The sequence below is a fragment of the Carassius gibelio genome, chromosome B12 (assembly GCF_023724105.1).
Source record: "Carassius gibelio isolate Cgi1373 ecotype wild population from Czech Republic chromosome B12, carGib1.2-hapl.c, whole genome shotgun sequence".
NCBI lineage: Eukaryota > Metazoa > Chordata > Actinopteri > Cypriniformes > Cyprinidae > Carassius > Carassius gibelio.
Window position 1 is genome coordinate 15,071,931 of NC_068407.1, and position 16,206 is coordinate 15,088,136.

At 36.7% G+C, this 16,206-nt stretch overlaps 1 protein-coding gene across 1 annotated transcript in view; it reads right to left on the reverse strand.

The window, feature by feature from the left end:
• Positions 1-3,267: 3,267 nt before the first annotated feature.
• LOC127969311 (glutamate receptor ionotropic, delta-1-like) overlaps positions 3,268-16,206 on the reverse strand; it is a 232,613-nt gene continuing 219,674 nt past the window's right edge. Inside the window, exons 4-5 of the mRNA XM_052571173.1 lie at positions 8,148-8,353; positions 3,268-3,342 (exon numbers count right to left, since the gene is read on the reverse strand). Of these exons, the coding sequence (XP_052427133.1) occupies positions 3,268-3,342; positions 8,148-8,353 (281 nt within the window). The remainder of the gene's footprint in view (positions 3,343-8,147; positions 8,354-16,206) is intronic.

The following is a 16,206-nucleotide window of genomic DNA, read 5'->3' on the forward strand; positions in this document are numbered from 1 at the left end:
CAACGCTGGACATCACATGAAAACCCATGAGAATACTGCACAAGTCCCATTGACCCCCCCCCCCCCCACCTAGTAGAACCAGACTGAAATTCCTAAGGGGGGGGGGGGGGGGGGGGGGGCTTTAAACCTCTGTCTTCACAGAAAAGTCTTTTGTCAAGAGAATGGGAAATAAACTGCTTTTGTACATATATATAGACCAGAATGAACTCAAAAAGACTCATAAATGAATCAGTCCATCGCTTCACTCCATATTCATTTATGTGTAACCCACACATTTGACTATCATGTTATAATCACTTATCGTGTATGTTTTTTTTTTTTATAACTATGGCATAGCTTAACGATTTATAATTGTGTTTGGTATGTGTGTGATCTAATCTTCTCGCTTGAATTAGCCCTGACAATAATTTATTTGTCCCATGTATCGTATTCGTGTTTTAGGAATCATGTCCAAAATTAGACCCTGCGAGGCAGGAAATTCGGACCACATGCTTGGTAAGATAAACAAATGATTTATGATACCCCCCGAGCCAAGAGAATATCTGATTGGTCAAGACAACATTTGAGGTGTGGCCAACAGGCCAGTTTAAATACCTAGGACATCATAAAATCTTTGCTTTTAGTTCTAGCATTGCTTGTGCTATCAGGCATCCCAGTTTCTAGTCTCTAGCTATGCTTCGGCTAGCTTGTAGCATCTAGCCATGCGGTTAGTCATCATTGTTCTTTGAGCGCGGTTCCAGCGTGCCTGCCTGCTGCTACTATTCCACGATGAGAAGGAACACAACTTAGTCTCTCAAACTTTATTTATTTTCTTTTCCGTTTGAGAGTTTCGTGTTCTGAGTTCCGTTCAACTTCAACCAGCGAACACGACTCTGCACTTTCAGCCAACGCCCAACAACCACGGGCTTCCCAAGACGTCACTTCAGAGACTGAACTTCCAGCCAATCAACGACCTCGGGATAGCCCTTTCACCGAGGCTCCTTCTTCACAGGAGATGCAAGTAACTTTACCTCCAGACTGTGACCTTTACTGGTGTGTCTAATATAATTTTAACCTCATTGAGGAACTCAATGCGAGCGCTAATTACGCGATTAATGGTTGTTCATGTTTATGCAATTTAACGTATCGCTGTGAACTTGGGATTCCACATTTCCATTCTCTTAAACTCATCTTTCCCTAACTTTCGACCTTCCTGCAACTTGTGTGAATGTGTGTGTGCGTGCGTTTATGTGTTAGATTAGTTTATATGTCTTAGATTTATCTAATAAAGCCTTATTCATATTCAAAAGAGAAGTATCTTGTGTTTTGTGCTTACAAGTTAATGTCTTAAACTGCCGATCTTGTTACTGTGCTAATTGATAGTGTTTTCACTATAGTTTGGATATTAGTATCCAGCGCAGATTTGATGTTAAACGGCTCGTTCAGTGAATCGCAGTGATCAGCCGTGAAACAGTGATTCTGTTCAAATTCCCTTTAAAATCTTAAATGATTCCCTTTGAGATAAATTGACCTGTTTCCCTTACAGGAGTCAGTCTTCCAGCTCCACCGGGCTCCATCGTCTCTCTGGTTCCGCCTTGGTCAGACGTCGACCGTCCACTCCTCTGGCTACGCCTTGTCCCTCTGTCCCTCAGGCTCTGTCAGGCTCCTCCTTGCCTTTGACTCCTCCTCAGTCCTCTGTTGCTCTGGCTCCACAGCAGCCTTCCGGATCCTTGTCTGATTGATTGAACTTTATTGTCTAGTCTTTTTTCACAGAGAGGAAATTTTTCTGTGACACTGTAACATACATTCACTGCTTAAAAACCATATGCTCCACTTTGGCCCTAACGGATCCTCTGTGTCGCCCTGGCTCATCAGCTCTCTATCTCCACCACCTGTTCCGCCACTATCAGTCAGCCCCCTGGAGTTATCAGCCCTTCCTCCACCATGGCTCTTCCCTCTGTCGGCTCCACCATGGGCCACCATCATGGCTGTGGCCTGGGTCCCACCTGGCTCCTCCTCAGTCCTCAGTCGCTCTGTCGCCACCGTGGCCTTCCGGGTCCCCATCTCCACTTTGGTTGCCGGAACCATATGCTCCACCTTGGCCCTACCAGATCCTCTGTGTTGCCCTGGCTCATCGGATCTCACTCCACCTCAGTATCCTCCATCACCTGGTCTGCCACCATCGGTCAGCCCCCTGGAGTTGTCATCACTTCCACCACCATGGCTCCTCACTCTGTCGGCTCCACCGTGGGCCAACATGGCCTTCCCGGAGGGGGCGAACTGTCATATGACAGAACTGTCTTGTTGTGTTTTATATCCCTCATGTGCTTTGTGTGACCTTAATTTCTCCTCGTGTCTGATTGTGTCATTCTGTTCACCTGAGTTAGATTAATTATCCTCATTTGTGTCTGTACTTAAAGCCAAGCCTGTTCAGTTCTGTTTTGTCGAGTATTGTGAATGTTACCTGGTGTGTGTTCCTGACCTGCCTCGATTACCTATTGTGGACTATTAAAGTGATTATTGGAATTCTTTGTCATGTTCATAGTCCTGTCTGTTCTCACACACTGTGCATATGATAGTATTTAAATATCTTTGCAATTGCACATTTGTAATAATGGAGTTGTAATTTGTCTTTGTCTACTATGCCAGAGCATGTACACGCGTCACACACTGGATGTTGGACATTTTGGAGTATAAGAGTAAAAAAATATATATAAATACTGTTCAGTTTCTTGCAGAGACCATTTCGTCTTTACACATCAATGTATCGTCACGGGCTGCAGGGTTTCATTTGGTTTTGTTTGTGTATGTTTTTTGACTATCAAAGCAATGATTCCCATTCTCTTCCATTGTATGACTGACAGACTGCAACGGTTTGAGTTAAAAATCTTCTTTTCTGTTCTGCTGAAGAAACAAAGTCACCTACTGTACATTTTGGATGCCCTGGGGGTAAGCAGATCAACATCATTTTTCATTTTTGGGTGAACTATCTCTTCAACCGAATAGACAAGCAACACTCAAATTTACTTCAGAAACAGTAAAAATCTAGTTGACATTGCCATTTCTGCCATTGCTTAAATTACTGTATCTGCAAAGCACCTCGCCTTATACCCATCAGCTCTTATATTTTATTTTATGAAATATCAACACTTATTCAAGCAATCAAAAGCAAAAGGCAAGTAATACAAAAGCACTTGCAACACCTGAAAAGTATATATCTTTTATTCCTCTGGAGTAACACATCCTTCCTATTGAGTATCATCCATCATGCTTGATAACTCATGCCACTCAATCCTTCTCGAGGTGCGTCAGCAGCATTGGGACGGCCACTATGTCTATAAGCAGCAGGCACAGAGAATAGATCTAAAAGAGGAAAAATCCTAGAACAAATGAGGACTGATGGAACACCCATAACAGGTCAGGCCCACACAGGCACACCAACACACAGGCAGTGCAGGAGGAAATGTGACAAATCTGAAGTCAGAGGAGTTGAAGAGTGAGTTTTTAAGCTTTAAAAAAACTGCATTCACCATGGGTGGCAGATAAACGAAACAATACTCCCAAAAAATAAATAAATAAATAAAAAACATGACTGAAAGCAATGTGGCCTACCTAGGGCTCAGATATTTTCCTTCAAACTACATAGAAGGGGAATAAAGGTTAGGCATGGTTCCTCGCTTGAACACTTCCAAGTGTTCTTTGTTTAGTCAAGGTTAAATACCTTCAGGGACAGGACAGTCAGGATTCTGAGTACATAACTACTCATTCATTCTTTACTTTAGTTATTTTTTGGAAACTTGAGTTTAATTCATCTAGTTTTGTATGTTTCTATTTATTACATAACTTTCAAACTTAACACAAAATTAACATAGCCTCTGTATGAAATTATAACTTCCCAAAACTCTTTTCTCAATTCTGAATTCTTGACTCGCAGGGCTTTTAAGGTTTACATACTTTCAGTAAAATCAACATTTATTTATAAAATAAAAATGACGTCCAATTTACTTAGGACCTGAAATGCAGTGTGAGAAGCTATCTCTGAAAAAAAAAAATAATAATAAAAAATAAAAAAAATCTTTGATTACACATTTTAAAATGAGCAAATATGCCAAACCATAACTTTATCACACAGCCTTGAAAGCCTTGCAGTCTCAGGAATTCTGCACAGGAATACATTAGCACAATGGTCTGCTACTTCTGCCTTGAACTCTCTGTCTTTTTTCATTCATGTATATATATATATATATATATATATATATATATATATATATATATATATATATAGTTTGTCAAAGGCACAGAGAAAGACCTAGTTAACCACAGTTATGTCCTTACAGTGTATGGGCTAGTTAAAAGAGTATTGAAACATCAATATGCAGTATCTTTCTAAAATTCAGATAACAGATTATGTTCAAGCAGTAGGAGCTATAAATATTTCAATACAAGGTTATCAGATGCCTAAAACTATGAGAACTTAGAGTTCTAAAATAGAAAAGCTTAATGTGCTAAAAAAAGAAAGCCTTTGGAGATATCTACAGATCAAGTATCTTTTCAAAAAGCTAATATTATGTCCAAAACTAAAAGTCTGAGATGAAAAAGAGACATCAGGTAAACTTTCTGCAACTTTAGCATATTGACATCTCAACATCCAGCAGTTTATTTAATCTATAAGCATCTGTTTTGTCAGCTGCAGAGGGCAAACTTTTGTTGAAACTTGACAGCAAGATGGATTCTTGTGAATACAGAACTTTTAATAGTCCTGTGAAATGAATGCTGCTTAAACATTGACAGTAATTTTGCCAAGTGTATGTGTTTCTGGATCAGCATATTCTGTAGAGTAAATATAAAAGATCAGCATATTTTGTATAGCATCAGTATATCTAAACATTTGCTAAAATAAATATGGGAGGATTGGTTTTCCCATCTTTGCTTGAATCCTAAAATAAAGTCTAAATGTGTGACACAATTCAGGGTCATATGTGGAATATTCCTATTTGATATATCTGATCTGCAAATAAATAAATAACTTTTCTGCAACTGAAAGAGAGAGATGTCAACACTTAAGGTCTCAGAGATAGTTTTGTCAGCAGTATGTCCAGGCACCTGGGAGGCGTTATGTCCGTAGCTCACCGCTCTTCTGTTTAACATCTCTCAAATGGTCAGCACAGCCTCTGCAGATGATGCAGTGAAACAAATTGCACCTCTTGTGTGCAACACAAGCCATTTGAGTATTTCCTATCAACCACTTCCTTTAGAAATCACAGGGAACAACAAAACAGACACAACACAAGGCCTAACAGCCAGAACATGCTGGCACACAGTGATTTGCACAATTAGGGCAAGTTCGAAGAACAATCCTGGATCAAGCAATCATAGTCCCAACTCTAAAATCAGACAACTGTTTCTAGTCAGAAATACCCCATCATAGCTGACAAAGGGCGTAAATGTTTGGCAAGCAGTGCCATGCTATACCTAGTTTTCACAATTGTGTTCAATTTCTCCTGTCCAACTGTTCTCGCATACCTTTCCTGTGGAATTACAAAATCATATACAAACAAATTTCCGATTGTTATTGAACAAATGCATGCAAGAAAGACTTGAACTTGTGACTTTTTACACTTAGGACAATGTTTATTTTTGATCCACAGTAACTCATCCACTAATAGGGAAAATTTCACATTAAAAATGGAGCATTGCAAACTAACTTTGTTGCCTAAATCCTTGTTCTGCATAATCCTAGTTAAGAATTGTGCAGAACTGTTCCATATTCAACATGTTGCTGTAATGCAAAGAACTCCGAAACAATGGAAAGTAGAATCCAAACAGATCTGAGCTCACCTTGAAAGTCTTGACAAAGAACACTAGAACACTAGGGCTGACTGATATAACACATTATTTACAGACGTGGAAAAACAGGGAACAGGAACAAAAGAGAGCTACAAACTTAAAGCAAATGAATACACTACAGTTGCATGCATTAATAGAACCTTAATGCACATGTATCAGTGGAAACTGTACAATTGGAGCTTATCACAATTTGCGTTACTAAAAAAACTTTCATTTCGGCTAACCACAAAGAAAATATTGGTTTACTCTGTTTTCTTAAACTACAATAATCTCCAAATAAGCACAGAAAGACATCACTGGAATAAAATTACATTTACCAAACACAGATTTGTGCATACATTTCTCACACCATTACTTTGTGTATTATTTGAATCAAGGTATTTGTGATTTTTTTACATTTTTGTACAGTTTCCAGTTTAAATAAAAACTTTTTCTAACTCTCATTCTTTTCTTCTTTTCATATAATTACAGGGGCAGTGTGTTGATTTAATAAATCTCACTTTTGTGTGGTTTCTTTGCACAATACTACCTTATGACCTTAAAACATATTTAGCACAGTGGATAAACTGATATTAGCATCAGTTCATAATCAGCTCTATATGAGTTTTCCAACATAGGTTACTCACCTGAGTAGCACATTGCACATGTGACGCTCAGTGCTTGGGTATGAGTTGGTAAAATAGTTCAAAGGCTTTTAGTAGTTAAGTTAAAATGGCATGGTTGCTTGTTAGTGCTAGTGCTGTTGGTACATTATAGAGCATTAACCTTTTAGATCCACTCACCGCTGAGATACATACACACCCAATGTAATAAAACATTGACAGATTCACATATATTTGTTTCATTTGTTACAGATCAAACAAGCTGAATAAGCTGTTCATGCCCCTTACTGAGCATTTCACTTGCAAAGTGCAATGAAATGTGCAAGAATACATGTAAAATCATTTTAAAGAAATTTTGCCACATCCAGGCTTGAATTTCCAAAGAGTCTGCTATCAGTGACAGTGAATGCATTTCTGCTTACCTATCCATGAAATTCAAGGCACATTGCACTAAATTGGTTGCAGACATATCTGTAAAGAGTACTGAAATGCAGTCACAAATTAAGAGCAATCTTCCATTGGTCTTACAAGATCAAAATGAAGGAAAAGTAGAGCAATTTTCACACTTAGTGTAAAAATTATGTAAAGTGTCGTTCCCCATCAAAGAAGCCTCACACAATGCATTGTGCAGCAGAAGAAAGGTAAAGTGAAGAGTTTTAGATTCAGAACAATCTATAATCAGTGTCCCAGATGCTAAGCTGAATTGATAATAAACCTCTTTACTTAGTTACTGAGCTCAGTGAACTTCGAGTTATTTGTCCTGGGATGGCGTGTTGTGCTGTTGTTGGATAAACTGAAAAAGTGAGTTATCAGGTAAGGAACCAAACAGGAGAAACCTCAAGTGGAATCTGTGTGCTGATGGCTGGGAAGCACAACCTGTCACGGATGACAGGAGAACATGACAAGAGGCTCAGCCTTAGTACACACCGGTAACAACACACTCAGAAATACACTGAAACGTATAATATTAAGTACAATTTGATGCATGTATTCTAATTTAGAATTTAACCATGTTGAAGTTAAAACACAAATGAAAAATTAAATTCCCATTATTATTATGGCGAAGCCATCCAAAATTGCTATGTCTAATCTGTATTTGGTTCATTTTTACAGTTAAAAGGATGCAACATCAAATGCTAATCAAGCTGATACTCTTCAAACAAAAATCACATTTCCCACGAGCAGGGGAGATTACAGGGAGCTGACCATTGTCTTATGTCATATCCATATGCATGAGAATGCCATGCTTTTGCTCTTGGCAGTAATGGACATCCCGCCAGCATGAGTGACTGATTCGAGTTCAGATCCCACAGAGCTTGTTAAGGCCAATGTGTGATGTTAACGGATGAGTGTGACCTCAGATCAGTGGAGGAGTGTACTTAAGATGCTGGGATAATGAGAGTAAAGGTGTATGGGCCTGTCAGGTCATTTGTACAACCATTACGGAGGGATGCAACAAAAGTGACAGGTTTTGTAGGGACTAATGAGCCAGTTTTTACTCAAGATGTCCTCTAGGCAGAGTTTTGTGCACATGTACAGTTTTTTTGGAAACTGTACATGAGTGTGCAATGTGGTCATATGTAGTGGTGTGACCCTTTGTGGAGAACAAATCGATTATACTCATGATTCATAGGTTTTTGATCAGATTCAGATAATAATGCATTGAGAAACTACACAATTCGCATGATAACTAGTAGCCAGAGGTGGCTAAACACATACCTGATGGATAAAGACCTGTGCTCCACGTGGGCTCAGGAGCAAGATAGCTCTTCTTAGAGTGTCTCTGTAGCGGTTGAGCTCCTCTGTGCGCATGGAGGTGAACAAATTGGAAAACACACCACTGATGTTCCTATCCACTCGCTGCAGAGACACATCCAAACCCTGTCTTGATGTCTGGTCCAGAAAGACTTGCAGTCCACGGATATCTGCAAGACAAAGTCATGTAGAAATTAAAATCAGTCTTGCTCAAGCCTGTCAAAATAATATATATCTCAGGATAGCATTGTGTAGCATTTAAAATGAACACAAAATATGAAGTCATCTTCAGAAGATAACACATTTAGAAAAATCAGTCTTCATATTGACGTAAGATCTCAAATATGTTCTACAATAGAAAAGTAATTAAAACACTATTCTGTATGCTCTAAATCTGCTTGTTTCAGGAAGTATTTGAATGCTCCGTGTCTGGCTATTGTGCCTCACCCTGGGAATCAAATTGCCCATCACACCCTCTCAGCAGCAACTAATTGACAGAAAGAAAAGCTTTTATGGGGGTAAATGAATAGCAGCCTCACACAGAATCTGCAGCAAGGCACACAGATTTACGCCAAATTGAAACACCTGTCATTTACAGAGTTCTTCACATCCATCATGCTTGTGTGTTCATTTATTTAATATTTTGCTGATTTTATTATTTCAGCTACTAATAAGAGTGCAGTACTCTCAACTCTATCTTATACCTTGACTGATTTATGTTTTGATCCAATCAAAGAATTGCTATTTAAAATAAAGCATTAATTACAAAATAGTCAGCATTGTTTTGCTTCATCCCCAGAGTAGACCGTGTCTCAAGTTTAACACACCTGTTCCTGCTGAACAGGTTTTTATTATCATGTAATGCATGACCTGAAGCAAATTCACTGACATAATAAAATTAATTTTGAACATCCACCTAAGTGGTAGAACCTTTTATTTATTCATTAATTTTTTTTGCACATACCATGAAAGCCTATAATAAATGAGTCAAATGCTTTGGGAATGCCCTCTGTGTGACCATGCTCTGAATCACTTGTGTAATCAGTACAATGGAAGGGCGAGACATCACGGGCAGGTGATATCATCAACCAGGAAGCTTAAAAGGACGTGCGGTGGAGTTGGCGTCAGCTTTCTGTCATTTAGCAAAGCGCTCTGTGTGTGTGTCAGCCCAAAATTCTGTGTTTGTGAGTTTTATTTAGTGTTGTCTGTCCAAAGAAACAAACTAATAAGCTCCACAATGTCTAAAGCTCAGAAAAAATTTAAACATTTAGAGGGTGAGAACAAGCCGTGTTATAGACAGTGTGTTCCTCCCTGCCCATGCTACATCACGGGTGGGGATACACAGTATATGTGATGGGAGCAGTCGCCTCCATAAAGAGAGGCTCAAAAACGGAGCGTTGTCACCACGCTCCCCCACCGCGCTCCCCCACAAATATCCTGACTATTGGGGTTCAAGACTGGTGAGGGCTGGGCTTTCTGGGGAAGAGAGGTTCACACTGCATTACATGGTACCTGTCACCCCCCAGTGTAATCAGGAGATTGATCTGCCAATCCTGCTGGGGTTTCCGGGGCGAATCGGTCTCTGGCAAGCACTTCACTCAGTTACCAGCCAGAAACGTAGCGGTGCTAAGAGGCTAGCAACCACCACAGAGGTTTCCAGAGCAGCTAATTCGTCCATCCCCTGCCGGTGCGCCGCTCTGATGACACCAGAGATCAGTCTTCTTAGTAGCAGCATGGAAACTATTGGCAAATGTGTCTACAGAATCCAGTTTGGTTTGTCCACCACCTCGATTCAACGTGGTTACTCCCAACTCCAGGTTCTACAGCCATTGCTTCATTGTTCCAAATAAGATTGGAGGGTTGTGTTCCGATTTAGATCTGCATCAGTCATGCGACTGAAGTGTAGGGTGCTCACACTCAAATAAGTCGTGTCTCAAAACAGGTCCAAGGACTGATTTGTCACGATCGATCTAAAAGATGCATACTTCCACATCTCCATCCTTCAGATCTAGTAGGGGATCTGCAGGGCCTCTCAGTGACCCCTTCCTATCTTGACTTTGCGCCGGTCTGTCCAAAGTGTTTCAGTTTAAATATTAACATTTAATAATTGGTTTATAAGTGTTATAAGTACAGTACTTTTTTTCACTTTTAGATAGAACATATTGAAATCATTATTTTATATATATATATGTGTGTGTGTGTGTGTGTGTGTGTGTGTGTGTGTGTGTGTAATTATAATTTTTTTAAGCTTGTACAGTATGCAAGCACGGTTCAGTGTTAATGTTTAAACTGTGTATTTACAATGGTAAAGTGGCTCACAACAATAGGTATTCTCATTAGGAGTAAAACTGTCTTGTTTTTGAACTGTGCCGATCTGCAGCTGAATCTGCTACAGTATTTTAAGGATAGACATTATGGTGGTACTTGGAGAGACAAATAATTTCTGAGGTGGTAATTGGTACAAAACGTTTGAGAACCATTGATATAGTGCATGTATGTACAATTTTTTTTTTTTTTTTTTTTGGTGCCTTTAGTCCTTGCATGAGCTAAATATATAAACAGTATATAGACAGAATATATATATATATATATATATATATATATATATATATATATATATATATATATATATATATATATATATATATATATATATTAATAAAATATATTATATTCAATTTTCTCCCCACAAATCAATCAATAAATTAATAGTGCTGTTTAAAAGAATGTAATGTAATGCAATGTAAATAAAAACTGCCATCTGGGCATCAACAATGATGCTTATGGTACAATTGACTGTGCTCTCTCTGCAGTTTCATCTGCAGTAGAAACTGATGAGTTTTCTGTCTAGTGTAGCCTTCATTAAATTGCATGCAGAAGAATTTGTGCATGGTGAAGGTGGATGGATTTGTCAGGTGAGAGTGTGCTGTCTGCTTCAGATCATAACTTTAGTAACAGCTGTTGAAATCCCAGTGAAATTTAGCAAAGACACTTGTGGGAAAAAGATAACGAGCAAGATAATCAAAGAACTGAACCACAGAACAAATCCCAGCAAACATGGTCTCTAAGGGATCATTCTCTGGGGAGAGGAAGTCAAATGACATCCTCACTCCATTCCCTCTCAGTTCTTTTTCCCCCCCTTATACAATATTTAAAGAGAAAAAAAAATCATAGCAATTTTTCCCCCTGCAATGTTGACAACAGTCTCCACTGGTGTTGTTCTGAGGGCAGTGTGAGTCATCATGGGTAATGCCACAGTGAACACACGCACACACACACACACACACACATACATGCACACATGCACACACACACAGAGTTTGCCCTCAGCATTGAAAAAAAGGGCTGTAGGATAGAAAGTGATGAAATAGGCACAAACATGAAGATGAACACAAGATAGTGATTGCAAACTGAAGTGCACTCCATACAGAGACACTTCTCTATGGAATTATATCTGTGCCACAATTCTGTCAAAATCATAATTTTATCACAAAGTGATGAAATGAGCATAAAATGTATTGGAAAGAAGAAAACACTTTGGCAAAAAACAAAACAAAACAAAAACAAACAAACAAACAAAAAAATTAAATAAAAAATAATAATAAATAATAATAATAATTCTGCAAACATGGGGCATAGTTCAAAATAATTGTATTAATATATGCATATATACTGTGTATATATATATATATATATATATATATATATATATATATATATATATATATATATATATATATATATATATATATATATATATATATAATTTGGACAGCAAATCTGAATATACTTAAAAGAATTAAGATAGAAACTAAATGTACATTTTTAAATTGAAGTAGATGGATTTATTTATGTATGTATTTATTTATTTACAAGAACTGATTTAATTAATACATTTATATATGCAAACAATGTATAACAATTTGTGATTAGGGAATACAAAAAATTTACATTTATAATGAATAAAGATGCAGAAATCTGAACTCGACATCATGAAGTTTTATCATTTAAAACATGCATATTGTTCCCAGTCTTGCAGCCTTTGTAACATATCAAATCACTTATTAAATCAGGGCTGGGTTGAAATATTGATTACCTGATATAGTTAATCTTCTTTTTATTGATCTACATTGATCTACATTACATACTTATATTACAATATTGACAAGATCATTAAGTGTTCAAAGTCATCAATAAAACAGCATGACTTAACATAGAGCCAAGATTCTGCATAGTTGTTGAAGTTATAAAACTAAATTCTAGAGAAGAGCATCATAGAGAAGAGCAGCATTTTCAAAAATGCTTTAGAAACTGATTTGGGCCAAGTAGCAAAACAAACTTGTAGCCAATCAGCAGTGAGGGGCGTGTCTACTCATTATGTGGAGGAGGGAGCGTTTAGTGCAAAGGACGGACATTAGCCGAGCGACAGAAAGATAGAGGTGGTGAAAAAAAATAAAAACAATTGTGTATATATATATATATATATATATATATATATATATATATATATATATATATATATATATATATATATATATATATATATATATATATATGGTGTAGACCACATCACTGATTATAATGAGTTATATAGTACAGTATTTTGTCATGCTGCGCCACTTGCGTCCAGTGTTGACATGGTGTAAATTTAGTTCTGCTTTGTTTCACAGAACTAATTGTTGCCTGCCTGGGTTGCCTGTGTATGTGTGGGGTTGAGCTAACAAAATAGGGATGAGACCCCTTTGGAGTAAGGGCGTGTTTGTTTTGGTGATTTCAAATGTCAGCATTGGCTATCAGAAATCGCTTACCCTACCTTTAATTTATTAACGCATGCTTGAATAAATCTGTCATGAAAACCCTCAACCCTCTTCTGGTCTCCGTCTTGATTCGGACAAAACCCACTCAGGCCTTGAATAAGCTGGATTCAGCAACAACACTGCCTATTGGCTGGTGACTTAGGAACAGTAACATGGTCTACACATGTGCCTTAAATGCATTGATCTGCTATTGGTGATGGCATACAATAGAATCCAACTGGTTGAGCACAGAGTATGATGCTAGCAACTCCAAGCACATAGGTCAATTCCCAAGGAACACACATACTGAAAAAGTATACCCTAAAAGCACTGCTTGCAGGGAACAAGAGAAGATGAATCCAAAGAGGGAGGCGTTCAGTTTTCACTCTGGGGATGCAACAGGTTTGACTGCCGGAGGCCGTTTTATCCTGCAACTCTCATGTTTTATAAATGAGCGACACGTCACATCACATAAAAAAATACTAAAAAATAAAAAATAAAATAAAACTAATAAAATAAATAAGTAAATAAATAAATAAACTTAATAATAATAATAATTATTATTATAATAATTATAATAATAATTATAATAATAATTATAATAATAATAATAAATCAAAAAGCGCAAAGACCTCATTTTCAATAAAGAGATTTTTCTTCATGTACTATTGGTTTGTACTATGTGGTATAATGAAAAATAACACTAATAAAATAGAAGAGACATGTTTTGGCAGCATATTGTGTTCGCATATTAAAATGTATGCAGGTAACTGTTGCACTAACAGATTATTTTCCTTTTGCCCTCACCCGAATGGCTGTTCAATTATAATAACTTTAACTATATATAATATAATTTTAAGTTGCATTACATGTGTAATTACATGCTATTATATTGTTATAATAGCTGTACTGAGAGCTTTACTTTAGCTTGAGGAATGTCGGCAGAGAAAATAAAGCTTCATCTCATAAATGGTTGTACTAAAGCAAGGCTTAACTTAACTTGCAGAGACATCTAGTCCTACATTGGACAAGCTGTCAGGACCATCTGGCTGAGAGAGAGTAGTCTGAAGGACACATGTAGTCTCACTGTGATGTCATCTGTCTGTCTGTGATGCCAGTAGGATAGACGGTACAACATCTGCTACTCCACAATGAATGAGTAAGAATAAAAAAAAATATATATGTTGATTTAAATCTATCAGACATTTGATGAGGAATCAGACTGAGATAATACAGTTCAAGTAGTATTAATGTTTGTATCAATATATAAAACAGATTGAAAATATAAGCAACTGATCAACTGATCTCATTTTAGGAGGAAGGGTAGGTTATGAGGAGAGTTTAGCTATGGTGAGTTCTCTGTGGGGCAGTAATATATTTAAGTGGATTAAATTATATTTACACTAAATTTTGTGTTCCATCAACTTCTTTTTATAGAGATTTAAGTGTGGGAAAGCAAAAACACAGACATACAATCTAGATGTTTCATAATTTGCTGCTTATTTTGTGATCTCTGACCTGCAAATTTGAGCAGTAAAAAGACTTTGCGATCAATAGAAGATCTAAATGTCACAGATTGACTGGATACTGAGGATACAAACTTCAGAGCTCCATGTTTTGCAGTGTTGTGGGAAAATGGAATCAATATATATATATATATATATATATATATATATATATATATATATATATATATATATATATATATATATATATATATATATATATATATTAGTGGTGGGCCGTTATCGGGCGATAAAAAAAATATTGCCGTTAATCTGTTCTCAAAGTTGGGTTGGGAGCTGGGTCTATACTAAGCAAGCTATGATGACCTTCACCTTGATATTTTATATAACCGACTGGCTGAGGCCAGTCTAAAAAGATGCTCAGGACAGTTGACGTGCCACTGCTGCGCATCGTCATGAAAGCTTATCTTTCATGACGGTAGCTGGTTACTCACGCGCTCTGTTCGGTGCGGAGAGAGAGAGAGAGAGAGAACCGCGTATCACAGACAGCGACACTGAACCGAGCTCTCTTCTGCGAAGAGAAAGACGTCTCAAAACACTTGAACATCGAATCTGCTTATTTTTGCTCTTGTGCCGACAAATACATACAAAATATGTCAAAATATCCACCTTGGAAATTATGCTACAAAAGACTGTCAGTTATTTCTTCAGTGAAAGTAAATAGTTGAGGAAAAAAATGGGATGTGTATTATATTTGATGCGTTCATCATCTCTTAAAGTGACAGCGCCTAATTTAGCTACTGGCTGCTGTAATGTTAATCCAAGAAAATGAAAGAAAATCACTCACCTTTCTTGAATGAATTACTTTGTAGTTTTAACAGTCAAACCAAAAATTATTCAGACATCAGGTATAATTTTTGATATATATAGCAAAACTGTAATAATGTGAGAAATGTTGAAGGTGTCTGAATAAATGTAGGTTTGATTGTATATTTCATTTTTACATTGAAGACAATCCAGTGCCATTTTACATTTAATTATTTGGTCTCTGTACCTTGACACCTACAAACTTGAAAAAAAATCAAACATTGGTGTGAAACAGGCGTAAGGTTGTGGAATTCGTTTACAGCTTTTTCAAGCAGTTTGTGATGCATTTTGGAAACAGGAGATGTGGTAACACATATATTCTGAATGCCTTCGGCATAATTGGAATGAGCCATTTTAATCTAGATTAATCTAGTAATTAATTTCAAGATCACAGTGAGATTAATCTAGATAAATAAAAAAAAAATCTATGCCTACCACTAATATATATATATATATTACACTTTAAAGGATTTGCTAGTATTTATTAAATGTATTTATTTTATTTTATTTATTTACTGTTTATGCTAGCAAATCATATAAGATGTAACATATAAATATATATTTCATATAAAATGTATATATATATATATATAAATATATATATATATATATATATATATATATATATATATATATATATATATATATATATATATATATATATATAACATTTTATATAATTTGCTAGTATTTATAAAAAATATAACCCCAGAGTACATCATCATATCGTGTTGTATTTCATTCTGCATTTCTTTTGCATGATTAAAATTTAGTGTGGCTGCATCTAGGTGGAGGGACTATAGGTAATTATTTGGACATAGGTGGGGCGCGGTAAATTAGATTGCTGCCATTTGTAGAGTATAGAGTACATTCTATTGGATTGGATAGTATTGG